Source organism: Cyprinodon variegatus, unplaced genomic scaffold (genome assembly GCF_000732505.1).
Source record: "Cyprinodon variegatus isolate N-32 unplaced genomic scaffold, C_variegatus-1.0 Scaffold73, whole genome shotgun sequence".
NCBI classification, from domain to species: Eukaryota; Metazoa; Chordata; class Actinopteri; order Cyprinodontiformes; family Cyprinodontidae; genus Cyprinodon; species Cyprinodon variegatus.
This window is the reverse complement of record NW_015150526.1, coordinates 90818-106843: the sequence shown is the minus strand read 5'-3', so window position 1 is coordinate 106843 and position 16026 is coordinate 90818. Positions and strand designations below refer to the sequence as shown.

The 16026-nt window shown below is 37.3% G+C and overlaps 2 protein-coding genes across 2 annotated transcripts; both read left to right on the top strand.

Moving 5' to 3' along the window:
* The first annotated feature begins 1370 nt into the window (after positions 1 to 1370).
* Positions 1371 to 7038, top strand: LOC107083346 (espin-like protein). Its single transcript, XM_015372489.1, has 6 exons — positions 1371 to 1592; positions 2279 to 2347; positions 2646 to 2778; positions 3582 to 3700; positions 4475 to 4654; positions 5446 to 7038. Exons 2-6 carry the CDS (start codon positions 2327 to 2329, stop codon positions 7036 to 7038), a joined length of 2046 nt encoding a protein of 681 aa, XP_015227975.1. The 5' UTR covers positions 1371 to 1592; positions 2279 to 2326.
* A 1827-nt stretch (positions 7039 to 8865) lies between these two features.
* Positions 8866 to 16020, top strand: LOC107083369 (ras-related protein Rab-6B-like). The gene is made up of 8 exons (XM_015372540.1): positions 8866 to 9081; positions 11772 to 11830; positions 12208 to 12261; positions 12705 to 12810; positions 12904 to 13015; positions 13141 to 13234; positions 14803 to 14869; positions 15254 to 16020. The coding sequence occupies exons 1-8, from the start codon at positions 9012 to 9014 to the stop codon at positions 15316 to 15318; spliced, it is 627 nt and encodes a 208-aa protein (XP_015228026.1). The 5' UTR covers positions 8866 to 9011; the 3' UTR covers positions 15319 to 16020.
* Positions 16021 to 16026: the final 6 nt, after the last annotated feature.

The window sequence follows — 16026 nt, the reverse complement described above, 5'->3', positions numbered from 1 at the left end:
AATAAAATAAATTTTGCGTAAGTTATTCATATGTCACCAATAAAAAACAGCTAATATCTCTATCATGAAATGCTGTTGATAATGTTTTACATTTAAGGTATTTTTGGGTTGTGAAAGATTTTGCCTTCCATAATAAGGTTCTAAATGATCGAGTTTGTGCAGATGGAGCCACCCTGTTAACAGATCATGGCTCTTCTTGTATCTGTTCTATAACATTTTGTACTGTTTCTCCAGGTGAACACGTGCCAGCCTTTGTGTGGCTGCCTCTTTGCAGGACTTCTATTATTGATTGGATTCTCACCATGTTCTCTGCTGCAACACAGTAACACTAAAGTCCCATTACCAGAGCCAGGAATACTAGGCTTGACACAAAGAGGCCCTGGACTAATCCAGAGGCCTCTCGTGTTTCTCTTCCTGCATCTGCCATTACATGCAATTTATGTATTAGGTTGACTTTAATAAGATTAGGCATAATAGCTGGTAAATTAGGTCTGGTATGCAAAAGTTTTAAGCTAAATGTGCTAAAAAAAATAAAATAAAAAGATTCAGGTGACGCTTAAATACTGAAAATGAATAACTAAGCTCTGTAACTGTGACATAATTTATTTACATATGAATAAACTAGTGTACATTTCTTGAGCTATCCACAATTTCTTCCATCTGAGTTTTAAATTGTACTTTGGATTCCTTTGCAGCTTTAACAACCAAGTCAAATGTAGTTCCTTTGCTGAGGGTTGATTTCTGCTGCTCAATATGAAACACACCTTAACAAACAGAAGGTCAGCAGTGCATATGTCATAAAAATACCAAATCTTTCTTTTCATTTCTTATGGCGACCCATGAAACAATCATGATCATGGCTTGTTTTATAACAACAACAAAAAAATGTTAAAAACCAATGAAGAGGGATCAGTCAGATTTCTATTTTATTGGCAAACTGTCACAAAAACAGACTCTTAAGAGTCTTAAGAGAAGGACTTTACAGTTTGATTTGTTTTTATAAATGTATAGATTATATTGGATACAACATTAAATGGAAAAAGATTCCAATTTGAAATATATTGGTAAAACTATTCCTCTTCTATCTCTTTAGATTCACTGCTGTCTCAGTTCATCACTATAACCAGCCACAAAATGGTGCCCGTTTAGTAATTCTCTCTGTGCTTATCTGACCACCAGTAGAGGTCGCCAAAGTAAAGCAAACCAAATATAAACAGATTTATTACTAGCTTTAAGGAGCATGCAGCAGAAAGCCGTGGAAAGGGCGTGCAGATTGATTGGCATCCTTTATGCACCAACAATCTGATCATGTGTGCTCAGTAACCTACAGCTTTTGTCCCCACATACATTCACACAGCTATCGTTTCTATAGTTCTAGCTCCAAGTCATCCTATCCCACTGCTTTAATTATGCACACTCAGAGGCCCCCCTGTCTGAGGTTTGGGTCGAGTTGATGCTGCTGAATTGACTTTATTGGTTATTGGCTTCTGGTAAAGAGGAGGACGTACTGTAAGTCTTTTTTCAGTCCTCCTTAGTCTTTAGGTTTTTTTGCAGGCTTTAGGGATCCTCTTTACGCTACAGGGGAACAAAATGTAAGTATGATTGGAATTTTGCTTAAAGTTATTGCTTCATTTTAATGATATTGATTCACTTACACACACAAAAAAAGATTAATGCATTTTTGAAAAAAAAAAAAAACTTTTAAGTGCCACTTTCTGTTATCAGATATACACAAAGAAAGGTGGTTGTTTTGTCAATTTTAAGCAATTTCTCTGCTGTTATTGCCTTGGTGGATGAGGTATGAAAGGAAACCAGCACAGAAAAAATTAACGACAATATTTTCAGAAACTGTTCAAGCAATGAATGTTTTCCATTCATCTATATTAGAGGAACAATTCAGCAAATATAAATTTCTGCTTTTTTCTTCACAATATTCAATCTCTAAACAATGATTTAGGCATGGCAAGCAGTGGATAAAATGTTATGTTTTAGTCTTCAAAGCGACATGTTAGATTTGTAAAATCTCTCTCATGCTTTCTCCTGCTCTCTGTTGGGTGCTGCTATATATCCATGGTCCAGGCTCCAGTTTCACCACTTCCTGTCTTAGTTTCAAGCACGACAGGCTGCTGCCTATGTCCTCGCATTAACACAGTGTGTGTTTGCCATTAGGCAGCATTACTGTCCATGCTGATTGCTTTGGAGATGCTCACGGATATGTGTTACTTCACATTTCTGCAGCATATGGAGGTCATTTTTTGCATGTTATATTGTCTTTTAGAAAGAGGGACTGCTGCTTCTTGGAGCTACCAGAGTGTGAAATTGGAGTATGAGAATGGAGAACATCAAGGTGACCATCGATCTGAAATAAAATTCATCTGAAAGGAGGGAAAAACAAAGTGTATAAGAACAGGGTATATGGTGGTATTTGATTGAAGTCACAGATTGTTTTGCTGTGCTGTGTAAAACCTTACCTTTAGTTTGAATTAAGGAAAATAGTTTGGAACCAGATGATTGGAAATATAGATTATATTAAACATAGAGAAAAAAATGTGTGTAAACTCCATGTGTTTAGGTTAAAACATGCATTTATATTGGCCAAGCTGTCCTTTGGACCATTGCTCATCCCTGCAGTGTCTCCCCAGCAGCCTGTAAAAGAGGTTCTCCCCCTGCCACGCCATCCCAGCCCACTTCCTTTGACCTCCACCTCTATAACTGCTGCTGCCTCCTCCAAAAAACCAGCTACAGGGTCCATCCAGCATGTTCACTTGGCCTCTTCAGGTAATCAGCAAAGAGATATTTTTACATTTTGTTGCAACGAGAAATCTCTGTGGATCGTCTTTTGCTCTTATGACAAAGCAACATAAAGAGGTGCATAATTGCGTAGTGGAATAAAAAAAATATTTTAGCATGTGTTGGATAATCAAGGATTTAAGCCTCCTACTTTAAAAAAACTCACAGGGTATTATTAAAATGAAAAAGCCAAGTGGGAAACTGTGTCGACAACAACAAAAATACTACCATTAAAGTCAACAAATAAGGTTCTGATGAAATATTCATAAGAAATTGATGAAAATAAGCTATAGGTCAGATGATACAAAGACCATCATTTTTATTTTTACCTTCATACAAAATGTACTTTTGTTGTAAAACTGGCACAATACATCAGCTTCAACACTATTTACTCTTGCTAAAACATGGTGGTGGCAGCATATTGCTGTAAGCATGCTTTTCTTCAGAGCGGAAGCTTCTCAGTGTTAATTAGAGCTTGACTGCAGCTTAATTGGACTGCAATCTTGAGAAGGAAACTAGTTACAGGCAGCAAATATTCAGGTAGTGCAGATATTGACCCTACAAAAAACAGAGAATTCCAAACAGTCATTATTTTACATGCCAAGTTAATTTCTTTAGCAATCCCAAATTAGTTTATTAAACTGACGGAGGAGCAACAGAAAACTGCAAGAAAAAACTAAGACAATAAAAAATATTTGAATGCACATATTTATATTTCATATATAAATCTCCCCCATATCTCTTCAAACCTTTTGAGGATGACATTTCACCTTTATTGTATTTGTTTACAGTGGTGACATCCTTCAATCACCTGAGGCCTCCAGAGAGGGACCTCACGCCGATGTCTCAGATGAAGCCTATTAAATCACTGAAGCACGCCGGCTTAACTGCAGTCTTTACCGGGCAAACTGTGAGTCATGCGGTGCTTTCTCTCAAATGAATGTAATGCCCTCCTAAACATTAAAACAATCCCGAATGAAAATATGTTCTGGCCAAAAGAACAGACAGACAGGATTCTAAAAAAAATAAAAACTGTTATGTATTTGATTTGAAAATCAAAGGCTTTTAATAACTCTGCGCCCTCTCCAAAAGCTGTAAGCTAATAAAAGGCACCCACAAAAAACATGGAAACGCGTACTGCAGCTTTCAAAGTTGATATGCAAAGAATAAAAAAATGTGATAAAAAAACAATTTCTGAAATGTTATTAAATAAGGGGTCATTGGTTAGGTTATAGTTTGAGAGTATAAATTAAATATGAAATCACTGGAATTAGGCTACATTAACACCTCTTGATTAAATTGATGCACAGATAACAGTGTAAGTATGAAGATGATGCAAAAACTATACTGTAGGCTATTGAGACTCTACAAGATGTGAATCAAAAACACAGAAAACAACAAACTGAATAAATAAATGTTGTTCTTAACATATATATATCTATATAGGATGCTGGATAACCCTATATTGTATAAAATTAATCTATCTTAGATTTTTTATTTCGCTAAATATTTTAAGCTGTTCAAATCAGTTGAATGTTTTCTGAAAAATATTTTAATTTTAATAGAAAGAATCCTTGTTTTATCTAAAATAAAATTTAAATATCATTAAAAAAATTGTCAGAAAAGAAGAAAAAGATCCATTGATCAGTGGTGTAACTCTGTCTTGTGTTAAATACACTAACAGTGGTTTGACAGCGAAGAGGTGCAGGAGGAGTCACCAAGTGTCAACGTTATCTTGGCTGACATTGACTCCCTGGTGCCAACCCATGATGAAGCTGGACGCCCCATACCAGAATGGAAACGACAGGTGATGGTGAGGCAGCTGCAGGTCAGGATGCAAGATGAAGAGGTGGAGGCGAAACAGGTACTCCCTCAATTTATGCCAAAAATAGAACATGGTCAAGGCAGGAAAACAATGAAATCTATAAACAACCAAATAAGGCTAACGCCTTGCATATTTCTTTCAATGAGGCTAAAGTATCAGCTTATTTTTTTAAAGAACAGTGTGTCACCACTATCCTGACGACACAAAATGACACAGTGTAGTCAGGCAGGTCCTTTTCAATGGAAAACCACCACCCTGAGATTTGTCCACTGGATTACCTGACAGAAAGATTTGATTTCCAGACAATATGTCTCTGATACTCTGGGGTAAAGTCAAACAAATAGCCTTACAAATGCGTATGCATTTGATGGGCCATAGAAACTTCATGAAGCTCTCTTCAGATAGTACTTGTGCTAATCTGAAGGCTAAATAATGTTTTGTGATCTTACTTGTTTTAGTTTGTGGCTGAGTTGCTGTTGCTTCCACTGTCACTCACATACTACAATAAACAGTCAAAGGAAAAACCACTAGTGGACTTATTGCATAGCTGGCTTTTTATGACAGTACTATGCTGAAACTATTTTCTCTGAAGCATTTGTAGAAGGAGTCATAAAGTGTGAGACCATGGAAGGGATTAGGACCTTTAGGTTTAATGATTTGAGGTGTTGATCTGCCAGTTTTGCATCTTTATAGCTTAAAGCACATATACAGTATGTGTAAAATTGTTACATGTAGTATGTGCAAAATATTATCACGCAAATAGATATGTTAAACTTTTATTAAAATAAATCACTTATCAGAACTGTACAATATTTCTGTGTCTCTCACAGGGTTCGTTGCATGAGTTTACGCCACTGGATTCCTGGAAGTACTCCCAGACTCACAATGCTATACTAGGGCCCTTTGGTGAGCTGCTAACAGACGAAGATCTGATTTACTTACAGCAGCAAATTGAGTCTGTTTCTCTGCAGAAACGCTGCCAGGCCTATGAGCTGGAGTTGACCAGGCTAACCGAGGAGTTAAAGGCAATTTTACCCGATCCTATTGTGAATATTTCCCTCAACAGGGAGGTGCTACAAAAAATGGACTCTGAGGGAAAAACGCACCTGACTCTACCTGTCTGGTGTGATCGTATCTCAGAGATAGTAAAGAACATGTCCCTGCTGGTGGCTAGTTTGACTAAGACACAAGGAAAAGGAAGCGAGTTGGGAGTGGTGGGAGGAGTGGTTGATGACATGAAGGGTTTGCAGGAAAATAAAACGGCTTTTGAAATCGATTTGGATTCAGGATTGATGCAACAGAGCATAGGGAAGGAGCCTACACCTATGGTGACATCCAGCGGATGCAGGATACCCCATATTGGGATGGCATCTGCTTTCAGCCACCGTTTAGAGAGCATCAGCTACAGTAGAGAACAGAGAGAGAGGGTGGAGAGGGAGATTCAGCAGTCTGGTGTGTCAGTAAAAAACCTAAGGTCCAACTTTGAGGGTCAGATTGGAAGCATTTATCCCTTTGCGGGAGTTGTACATGGAGCACAGCGGATGAAGGGTAAGAATTGGGTCGGACCATCGGCTGGAAAAAGCGAGGATGTCAACAGTCATCTTAGTGTGCCTAAAAGCAATGAAACTGTGATGGAGACTGCCAGCTTAAGAAAGGAGCGGATAGTTGTGTTATTCCTGAGCCATTGGAAGAAGTCTGCATATGCCATCTCAATGAGAGCAGCAAGGCAGAGACAGGAAGCATCTGCTGCATCAGGGAGCGCTACCACAGCACAGCCAAAACAGAAAGCCCACTCCCTGTTCCGGTTCTGCCAACAACGAGGTGCTGTCGACAAAATGCTTAACTCCTGGAGGAATAAACTGGAGTTACAGTATTCTCTGAAATCCAACATGGCCTCCTCAAAAAATACACAAAACTGTGATGTGCCGTACTCTCCAGAGCAGTTCTTGCCAGAAGTGGATGGAGTTGCAATGAGCCATGACAGCTTGACCCTCAACCTCTTCATGCTGGGTTATTTCCACATCTTAGAGCAAGATTTGTCTGCTGAGGAGAGAAAGATGAGACATCTCCTCTGCTTCGAGGTTTTCGACCATGTCAGCTTCTTCCCCTGGGAGAAGGTGAGGGATTTCCACAAAGCCGTTCTTCAGGAAATTCAGGCTGGAAGGCGACAGTGGAGCGACGGCTTTGAAGACCTTAAGACTAAATTTTTCGGTGAATCAACACCATGTGACTGTTCATCATCATCATCGTTGAGAGACTTTAAACCATTGCCCAAGGTTATAGTGCAAAATGCAACTCCCGAGGAGAGCGGCAGCTGCGCAGACTTTTCTTGTTTCAACAATGAAGATATATGTACATATATTGATCGCAGTTTTGCTTTCTGGAAAGAAAAAGAAGCAGAGCTGTTTCAGTTTGAACACTGAGCTTAGATTTTATGTTTTCTAAACAAAAACATTGATGTGCTTGTTTTAATAAAGAGATGGATAAAATACCTAGAAAGTCTCGTTGGTAACTAATTTTTGCAAATATAATTTACTGAGAGACTGGTGTTTTACAGATATGTTCACCATCTAGTAGCTTCTGCAACTTAAAAAGAATTTTTATGAATATCATTTAGAATTAAGTATTAGGTTTTTTATACACACAAAACATGGGATACAGATATCATTAATGTCCAAGGAAATAATAAAGATCATGTCATAAATCAAGTTTTACAATATTTGATTTATGGGATAGGATAAATGACGGCAAATGCCACAATTTAGATGCCTTTGAAATAACAGCACCCTATTTCATTCTATGCTAAATAAACTGTGGAAAAGCTTTTAGTGAGTAGCTTAAAGGCCTTTTCATTTCCAAATACTTTCATTATTGTACATGTACATGCACAACAAGTAGTAAACAGTAAAACTAAGCAATTATGTTTTGTCTTCCCTATAAAGAATAACCATTGTGTCACAATGTTCCCTTTGTTAGCAATTTCCAGTTTGAGCACAGTTTAAGAACATTTTCTTTAAAAAGACACTGGGGTTAGATGGAAAGCCAAATTTATGTATAGCATATCGGTGGTATTATTCTTTCACATGGCTTGACTTGCATGAAAACTTGATTGAGATCCCATTCTTAGCGGTTCAGTATTGACATTAGTCCATCCTTTGTAGCTATAATACAGTTTATTGTTTTAGGAAGGCTGTCCAAAAAATGTAGATTTGTGTTTATGGAATTGTTGACAATTCTCTTAGGAAGTGCATTTGTGAGGTCATATACTAATGTTGAGAGAGAAGGCTTGGCTCTCAGTCTCTGATGTAACTCACTCAGAGGATGTTTTAAATGGTTAAAGGCCAGGATGCTGCAGGCTAGGTGAACTCATTAACACCACGCTCTTTTGTCCACGTCTTTATAGACCTTGTTTGAGGCACTAGTGGTCATGTTGGAAGAAAAAAAGGGTCATTTTCGAACTATTTCCATAAAGTCATGGAATTGAAAACATTAATTAGTTTTATCGGTGTGCTGAAGCATTCAAGTTTGTTTTCATTAGAATTTAGGTAGTAAAGCCCAGCCTCTGAAAATTTGACACCACATCAAAGATTAGTCATAGCACAATAGTTCAGTTCAAATCAATTCCATTCAATTTGATGTATATAGAGGCAATTCACAACACATGTGATTTCAAAACACTTTATAAAGAGTACACTTTTCCATTTCCTGTATGCTTCCTATTCTCATCAGAATCTGCTGCCTCAGTCATCAGTCATTTACATGACCTACCACTTCATTACTGAGTTGCTGCATTTCCTGTCACTTCCACTTTGTTAGAGCACCATAGACAGTTGAAGCTAATATATTTCAGAAAGAGAAAAAAAAAAAAAAAAAAAACCTTTTAAAAATATATATATATATATATATATATATATATATATATATATATATATATATATATATATTATCATTGATTAATTGTCTTGGTATTTATGAAGAAGTCATATTTTAGGAGACATGATTAATCATTAAAGATGCATCTACCCTCAGAAGGCTGCATTACACCAGTTTAACTTTAAAATCGACCCTTAATTAAGAGCAACGTATATAATATCAGGTTTGTTATCAAGATCAATATGTTTACTTTTATCAACCCTGATATGTTCCCATCTTCAGGCAGGAAGATGGGAACATGAATACGGACGGAAAGGTGAGGGATTTGAAAGAGGTGAGGTCGCGCAAGCGCACACGCTGCCCTGAACTGACAGGACGACGCTGAGCTGCATTCCCACCATTCTGAGGAGAGGAGGATTCTCCTGCGCAGCCACAGCATAGAGGGAGTCACGGGCCTTTAAAGAAGAAAAATAGGAATAAAACACGTAAAATATAACCCAAGTGAGGCTTTTCATCTGCCACCATGTCAGGCGGAGCAGATTTGGGGAACCCACTGAGGAAATTCAAATTGGTGTTTTTGGGAGAGCAAAGCGGTGAGTCCGTGATCAGGGGGAGGATTGGGTGTCGAGCATGTGTGTGCATGAGAGTATGTAATCATCTTTATTGATACCTTGAAATATTAAAGTGAATGTAATAAATGTTTTCCTGGGAGCCTGTGATGCCGATGCCTTCAGGAACAGTGGCACCGCGATAATTAGATTAACAGAAGACAAAAAGAGGAAGAAAAAACTCATAGGTTTAAATTAAACTAATAAATCAGGACTCATGACTGTGAATTTATCGCCTATGTAATGATCCTCACTGACAGCATAGCAGGGGGAATGAATGGCGATGTTTTAATGTACTGCAGTGACCGTGAAAAATCTTCCTCATTTTCCCATTTTATTTCCATCTTCTGCTCTTGATATGTCACACATAAACATTTAATATAGACCGTGACTAATATCTACCCTCAGTCTTTTTTCGTTTTAATTTTTAATTTCAGCAGGGATAACAGTCTCCCATGTGTCAGTTCGGGACACACCCTAGACTGCCGATGTCTGTAGCATCTCCAAAGCACGCAGTCTCTTGCACTGTCCCGTGAAAAATCCAGGGGAAAAAAAGCGAAAAAGAAAAAATACTTGACATCTATCAAAGATCACACTGTGTTATCAATAATCCTTTCATCCAGGGAGGGGAGGGTTCTGCTTTGATGTGGTGGGACAAATTCACAAGAAGAACATCGATAATGGTGCCTGAAGACGGGCTCAAATAATAGACACCCAAAGTGGCCGAACATTTGTCGATATCCTATAAAAAGCAATAATAAAGAAGGGATAGCCAGCTCCAATGAGGAGCAGGTTTGTGTTTTCACTGTGATCTAGCATTTTGTGTGTGGGTGATTCATATCTGTGGTTGAGTGTGTCGACTAAAAGCATCTGTAGAGTGTGTTTGTGTGGCCTGTACTGCAATGTTGCTGTCCATGGTGCTGAAGAAGGGCCTGTGTGGTCTATCACTTCGATTAGGCTTCACCACTATTGTGAGAGAGGACAGAGGCCTGCTGGACTAGTATTCTTGTATCCCCCACTCATTGCGTGATTTGATGTAAAATGTTTCTCTGAATGATGCCTAAGTTGATATCAATAAGCACAGGGGCGCCTTTTGGTTCTTCAGGACTGCCCCATCTATATAAAAGTGCTTGAATATCTTGATAGCTCAGTTGTCTTAAGACTGATCATTTTAGACCAATTCAACTATGTGATTTATATAAAAATATTAAACATTGCATGTCATCTCAGTTTACATTACAAGAAAATTATATCCAATCCGTGTCCAGAAATAAATTATTAGATAACAGTACTATAATCCTGTCTAAGAGACAGGTTCATGGTTAATCAAATGCTGCTCTTAATTTTGTTTTAGTTTTTTTGGCTCTGTGATGCAAGGATAGATTAAACTGGCCTAAACAGTTTTTGTTTACAGAGTAGCCTTGGAATCAGCAGTCTCTTTGCCATCATATTTGTGCAAAATAATACTTTCTGAATTAAATTGCCTTCATTCCTTCTTGCTGTTAAAAAAAAACATATAAAAACTACTCAAGTCCTTGTTTATTTGCAGTTGTCTTTGCATTTTTTTTATTTCATGTAGATTTTTTCCATGTAAGTTTTGTTTCTTTTTGCAAAAAGAGTTCGATTCAATTTATTTGCCTCTCCCTAATTGTTTTTCTTCCTATGCTGTTAGGAATTAAGGGTTGTCGTTCAGCTCAGGATATGTTTGTTTGCTTTGTACATCCTTTTATTTAGAATATAGAAGACCTCTAACTATTGCATACCTTCAGAAAGTTATTAATGGGTTAACATACCATGACGGGGGAAGCAAATGCGTTAGGGTGGTTATTCACATCTGGTAAAAACCTGCAGGACACTTTTTGGCGACATGCCCTGATTTGTACTAACCAGGCAGACCTTGTGTACCCATTTTAAAATTGATTAATTTAAGGTAATTATGTATTATTTACTAACGGTCTTCTCTAGAGTTGCCAAGTATATTTAGTTTGTGCTATTTTACACCTGCAAAGTTCAGTTTTGATGCAAGAGTAACTTAGATGGTTAAATACAACCAGATAAGTTGTGTCATTGTGTAGATGACAAAGGAAAAAAAGGACAAAATAAGGTTGATAGCAATAGTAATGTTAACAGTATTAACAGTAAGAAATGTAATGAGTAAAATGTCATTCCATTTTTCCTGACATGTTGCAGGAGGATCCTTATCCAAGGGAAGTGGTTAATTCAACCCACTAATAATAATAACCAACAGAAGGTCACATGGTATTATTGCTGTTTAATTAGAGGTCACAGTCTGAGCTAAAGGACCCAAATGACTAGAAAGTGAAAGACTAAGAATAATTTGAATATTTAAATAGACACAAGGTGCATTTCCAAGTTCTTAAATAAATTGAACTGTAAATCAAATTTTAACCCCGTGACCAAATATTTGGTAAGATAATGTTTTTTCCAAGCAAAAATTTGAAATAGAAGGAAACTAATAGGTAACCATGAGCAAACAAGGATACATATTGATCTGGAGCCAATTAATAGCAGCTTTTACCTAAGAAGCCATTATAAATATTGAAAATGACTACACCTGGGATACTTCTTTCAGAAGATACCTTTTAAGTAAACCATTTGAGGAAAAATTATGTGTTTTGGCTCAAAAAATTAACTTTGATATATTTTTGTTTCAGTGGGAAAAACATCTCTCATCACCAGATTCATGTATGACAGTTTTGACAACACATATCAGGTGAGGCTCAGCTCTCACAAATAGATGCTATATATTCACTTTTAAGGAAGTATTGATTGCATATAAATGTGGTCAGTAAGTGTGCTTAAGGATTGATGATTGGAAATGAGTTCATGAAGGAATAAATGATTATGATATTAGTTTAAAATGTAAAATATAAAATATTAAACCTTATTAGACTGATACATTTTCTTTTGTCAATACATTTAGGTTTTGTGAAGTATGAAAAGGTGTAGCAAAGTGTTTCAGCACCAAGAGTGTTTTGGGAAATGCAATATTTTCTAATTTTAATTCAGTTTGGTTGTTTATTGTTTGTGGACAAGTAATTACTTTAATTTGTGGAATATATTTCAAACTTTCTCTATCTTTTCCTATAGGCCACAATTGGAATCGACTTCCTATCAAAGACCATGTACCTGGAAGACCGGACAGTAGGAAACCCTGAAACTCATTTTAAAACTTGCATGTAGAAAAATACTACACTTTTAGACTTTTCGCCTGCAAATACCATTGAATGTCCCAGTTTCCACTGTGCTTTGACTAATCCTTGATTTGATTTGCTTAATCACTGCTCTCGTTATGCTCTAACATGATTATCTGAAGGTTATTTCTCCTAGTAAGAGCTTTTGCACATTTTTTTTGTAATAAGCTATAGTCATGGATCATCTTCTTTAACTTGTGCAAATTCTATTTCTGTCGTGGGATATTATCCCCCCTGCCAGCCTGCACATGAGCTGATAGGGGCTTATCCTTCGGAAAAGCTTTTAGTTGTGTTTTACTTTGTGTGGGGTTTGACAGTTTTGTCAAACAGCTGCTGAGAACGTGTGTTTGTGTGTGTCTGTGTGTGTGTGTGTGTGTGTGTATTCATATGCAGGTAAGGCTGCAGCTGTGGGACACAGCTGGACAGGAGCGCTTCAGGAGCCTTATTCCTAGCTACATCCGAGATTCTACAGTGGCAGTGGTTGTCTATGACATTACAAGTAAGCCCTGGTTTTCCCCTATTTTAAAAATAAAAATTCAGTGTTTTATACACAACGAGGGCAGCATTTAAGTTGATGCTCTAATCTCCCCAGACGTAAACTCATTCCAGCAGACCTGCAAATGGATTGATGATGTCAGGACAGAGAGAGGAAGTGATGTTATCATCATGCTTGTGGGCAACAAGACAGATCTGGAGGAGAAGAGGTAAACATGCTGTTTTTCTTATTAATTCCAACATTGAGTGTAGTTTATGGAAGGCCTTTGAGAACACCACATTAGAGGAGAATGACTCAGCCTAAGATGTCCAACCTGGCTGGACCTTTCTGCAGGCAAATCACGATTGAAGAAGGAGAGCAGAGAGCCAAGGAGCTAAACGTCATGTTCATCGAGACCAGTGCCAAGACAGGCTCCAATGTCAAACAAGTGAGCCTCACAGTTTCACCCCTTTTACTGCATTTTTTGTGCCACTTAAAATCTAATTCATATTATAAAAGATATCATCAGTTTTTTCACATATAATAGCAGACAGTATAAAGTAACATAACTGATGTCTTGAATCCTTCTAAGATATTCACACAAATAAGGGATGAAATACAAAAAGTAACAATAAACAAGAAAGTCTATTAAACTTTTTATATTTCGTCAACTTATAGAAGGAAAAAAAGGTACAGCTCACAATAAATACCTACATAAATATCTTGCGAAAATGCTTTATTTAACCAGACTGCTTTAGTAATGACTATTCCTGAGATAAAAATAAAAAATTTCCATTAAAAAAATCAAAGAAACCTTAGAGCTTTAATATTTAAACAGCAATTTAATTTCAATGTTTGGATCCAGTCTTTCACATTTATACTCCAAGACGTTTATTTTGATTTCTTTTTAAAATATTCTATGATTGGTGTCTCAATTAGTTATATCCTAAACAACTATTTCTCACAAATGTTTCACCTATTTAACCTGTTAAGCCTGTTTTTCTATAACAAGTTCATAACACCATGTTAACTTAGGTCAGGGAATTGTTCAGTTTTTATATTTAAAAATAAAATGGAGTAGAATTTACTACTGAAATTTAAATTAAACACTAAAATAATAAAATACTAATATTAATAAAGTTAAATTACAAAAAAGTATGTCATCTGTACTTCTTGATGGCCTTATTATGCATGATATTACTGAGCATAAATAACAAAACGAGGTATACAACAAAAAAAAAATCTGAAAGATGAGTAGAAAAAAAAATCCGCAGTAAACTTTAAAGGTGGAAAATAAACCCTTATATGTTTTACTCTGTTGCTTGTTTCAGTGAGTGAAATGTGTCAATGTTTATTTAGAATATTTATTTGTTCTCCTTGTTAAGGCCATATTATTAACTAATTTATTCTAATTCACAAAACAGTTTATAAAGGAAAAATTTACCATTTATAATTAATACATTTGATATATTTAGAAAAAGCAGCTGGGATTATTGTAGGTAGGCTAAGGCTTAGGTAGAAAAAGAAATTAAATAGAGAAAGAGTGATGAGGAGGTGCGGCTGGTTAGCTTTGCAGCTGGCTAGGTCAAGTGGTAAGTCCGACAAACAGGAAGCCTGGGTTCGTATGAGCTTCCAGTGTGGGTTCTTAGGCAAAACCCTTCATGCTGATGTCTCGTTTGGGGAGCCCAGTGGTTATGGCATTGCACTTGGAATCCTGAGGTCCTGAGTTTGAGCCCCAATCCCACGAAGCTCCAAAGACCCTTAACCACCACACTTTTCCCCGGGCATCACACAATGACAGCCCACTGGTCGCCAAGGGGATGGGTTAAATGCAGAGAATTAATTTTGTTGCTCTGTACTTATGACAGTTTAATGACACCCTAAATCGCTGGGAAAAATGATGAGATAGAATACTTTAGGACATTGTAGGGATGATAGAAATACCTCAAAATTAATCAGTAATTAAATTAAAAAAAAAAACTGTCCTGCCTTTTTGTCTAACGTTTCTCTCTCCAGCTGTTTCGTCGAGTCGCTGCTGCACTACCTGGGATGGAAAGTCTGGATGATGCAAACCCCGAAGGCAGTATCCTTTACAGCCTTTCTTGTTTTTAGTGCCAGCCAAGTTGGCTGAAAGGCCGGCCAGCATATTTTTAATCTTTTAGTGGATGCTGGCAGCAGCACAAACAGACAGACCGTCCTTCTGTCTATATAGAAGCATCAACCATTAAACGATTTATGCTTGAGAGAAAAGGAATGCACAGTGCCAGGAGGAGATAGCTGATGCATGGTGTTTAGCACCACATGGTGGCTGTAAGATAAGTGACAGCAGGTATGTAAAGACCAATGCAAATAGTTGATTAGATGTTTTAAAATAGATGATCTGTTTGATTAACTTTCATTTATTTACATATTTAACACTGATGATCCAAGTTCCAGTGTGTGATTTTCTTTAACAGCAAATTCCCAGTGATTGACATCAAGCTGGACAAACCACCAGAGCCGGCCGTCCCTGAGGGCGGCTGTTCGTGTTAATGCTGAGCTGCTTCTGGACGGCTCCCTTCACACCATAGGCTTGTTACGTTGCTTAATACTGGCTAGCTTCCAGTTGACTTCTTTAATTGGATATAGGAACGAGACCTTGTATCTGATTTGACAAATCAAATGTTATCTTTCAGTCTTGTTCAGTTGTAAGATATTGTATACTTTGTCAATATGTAAGAGACTGGTGGAGGAGAAAAAAAATATAAATAAAAATGTTGCAATGAAAAAGAACGACAAAAAAGAAACAGTTTGGAAAGAAAAAAAAGTGGGAAAATGGGGCAACTAACAGATTTCTTTTCGCTGTTATGTTTTGTATTTTTATATATATAAAAAAGGGAAAGCACCAAAAATGAGGCCTAAACACAGAAGGGGAATAGTTGGAAGGTCAGCCATTTCTCTTGGCTGCCAAACACGTCTGAATGTGGCAGAACGCATGCACGCTGATCTGATCTTTGACCTTTGACCTTTGGTCTACCTTCCAGTGTCTCTCTGTGCTCTGGGAGGAGGCTGACTATCTTAGAATGTTTTATAGCATCTCTCTATAGCATCTCATAACAAAACGTCTCTCATTTGATATTCCCTACAAAGGTCAAACAACTTCCTGTAGGTTCACCCAACAGTAGCTGTGAATATGTGGCACTCTCTCCCTCTTTCTCTCTCTCTCTCTCTCTCTCTCTCTCTCTCTCTCTCTCTCTCTCT

Coding starts and splice junctions, on each gene's coding strand:
- LOC107083346 (XM_015372489.1), top strand. CDS start 2,327: ATGAGAATGGAGAACATCAAG. Junction 2,779..3,581: donor TGTTCACTTGGCCTCTTCAG/GTAATCAGCAAA, acceptor ATTTGTTTACAG/TGGTGACATCCTTCAATCAC. Junction 3,701..4,474: donor CAGTCTTTACCGGGCAAACT/GTGAGTCATGCG, acceptor ATACACTAACAG/TGGTTTGACAGCGAAGAGGT.
- LOC107083369 (XM_015372540.1), top strand. CDS start 9,012: ATGTCAGGCGGAGCAGATTTGGGGAACCCACTGAGGAAATTCAAATTG. Junction 12,262..12,704: donor TGTACCTGGAAGACCGGACA/GTAGGAAACCCT, acceptor ATTCATATGCAG/GTAAGGCTGCAGCTGTGGGA. Junction 13,016..13,140: donor ACAGATCTGGAGGAGAAGAG/GTAAACATGCTG, acceptor ACCTTTCTGCAG/GCAAATCACGATTGAAGAAG.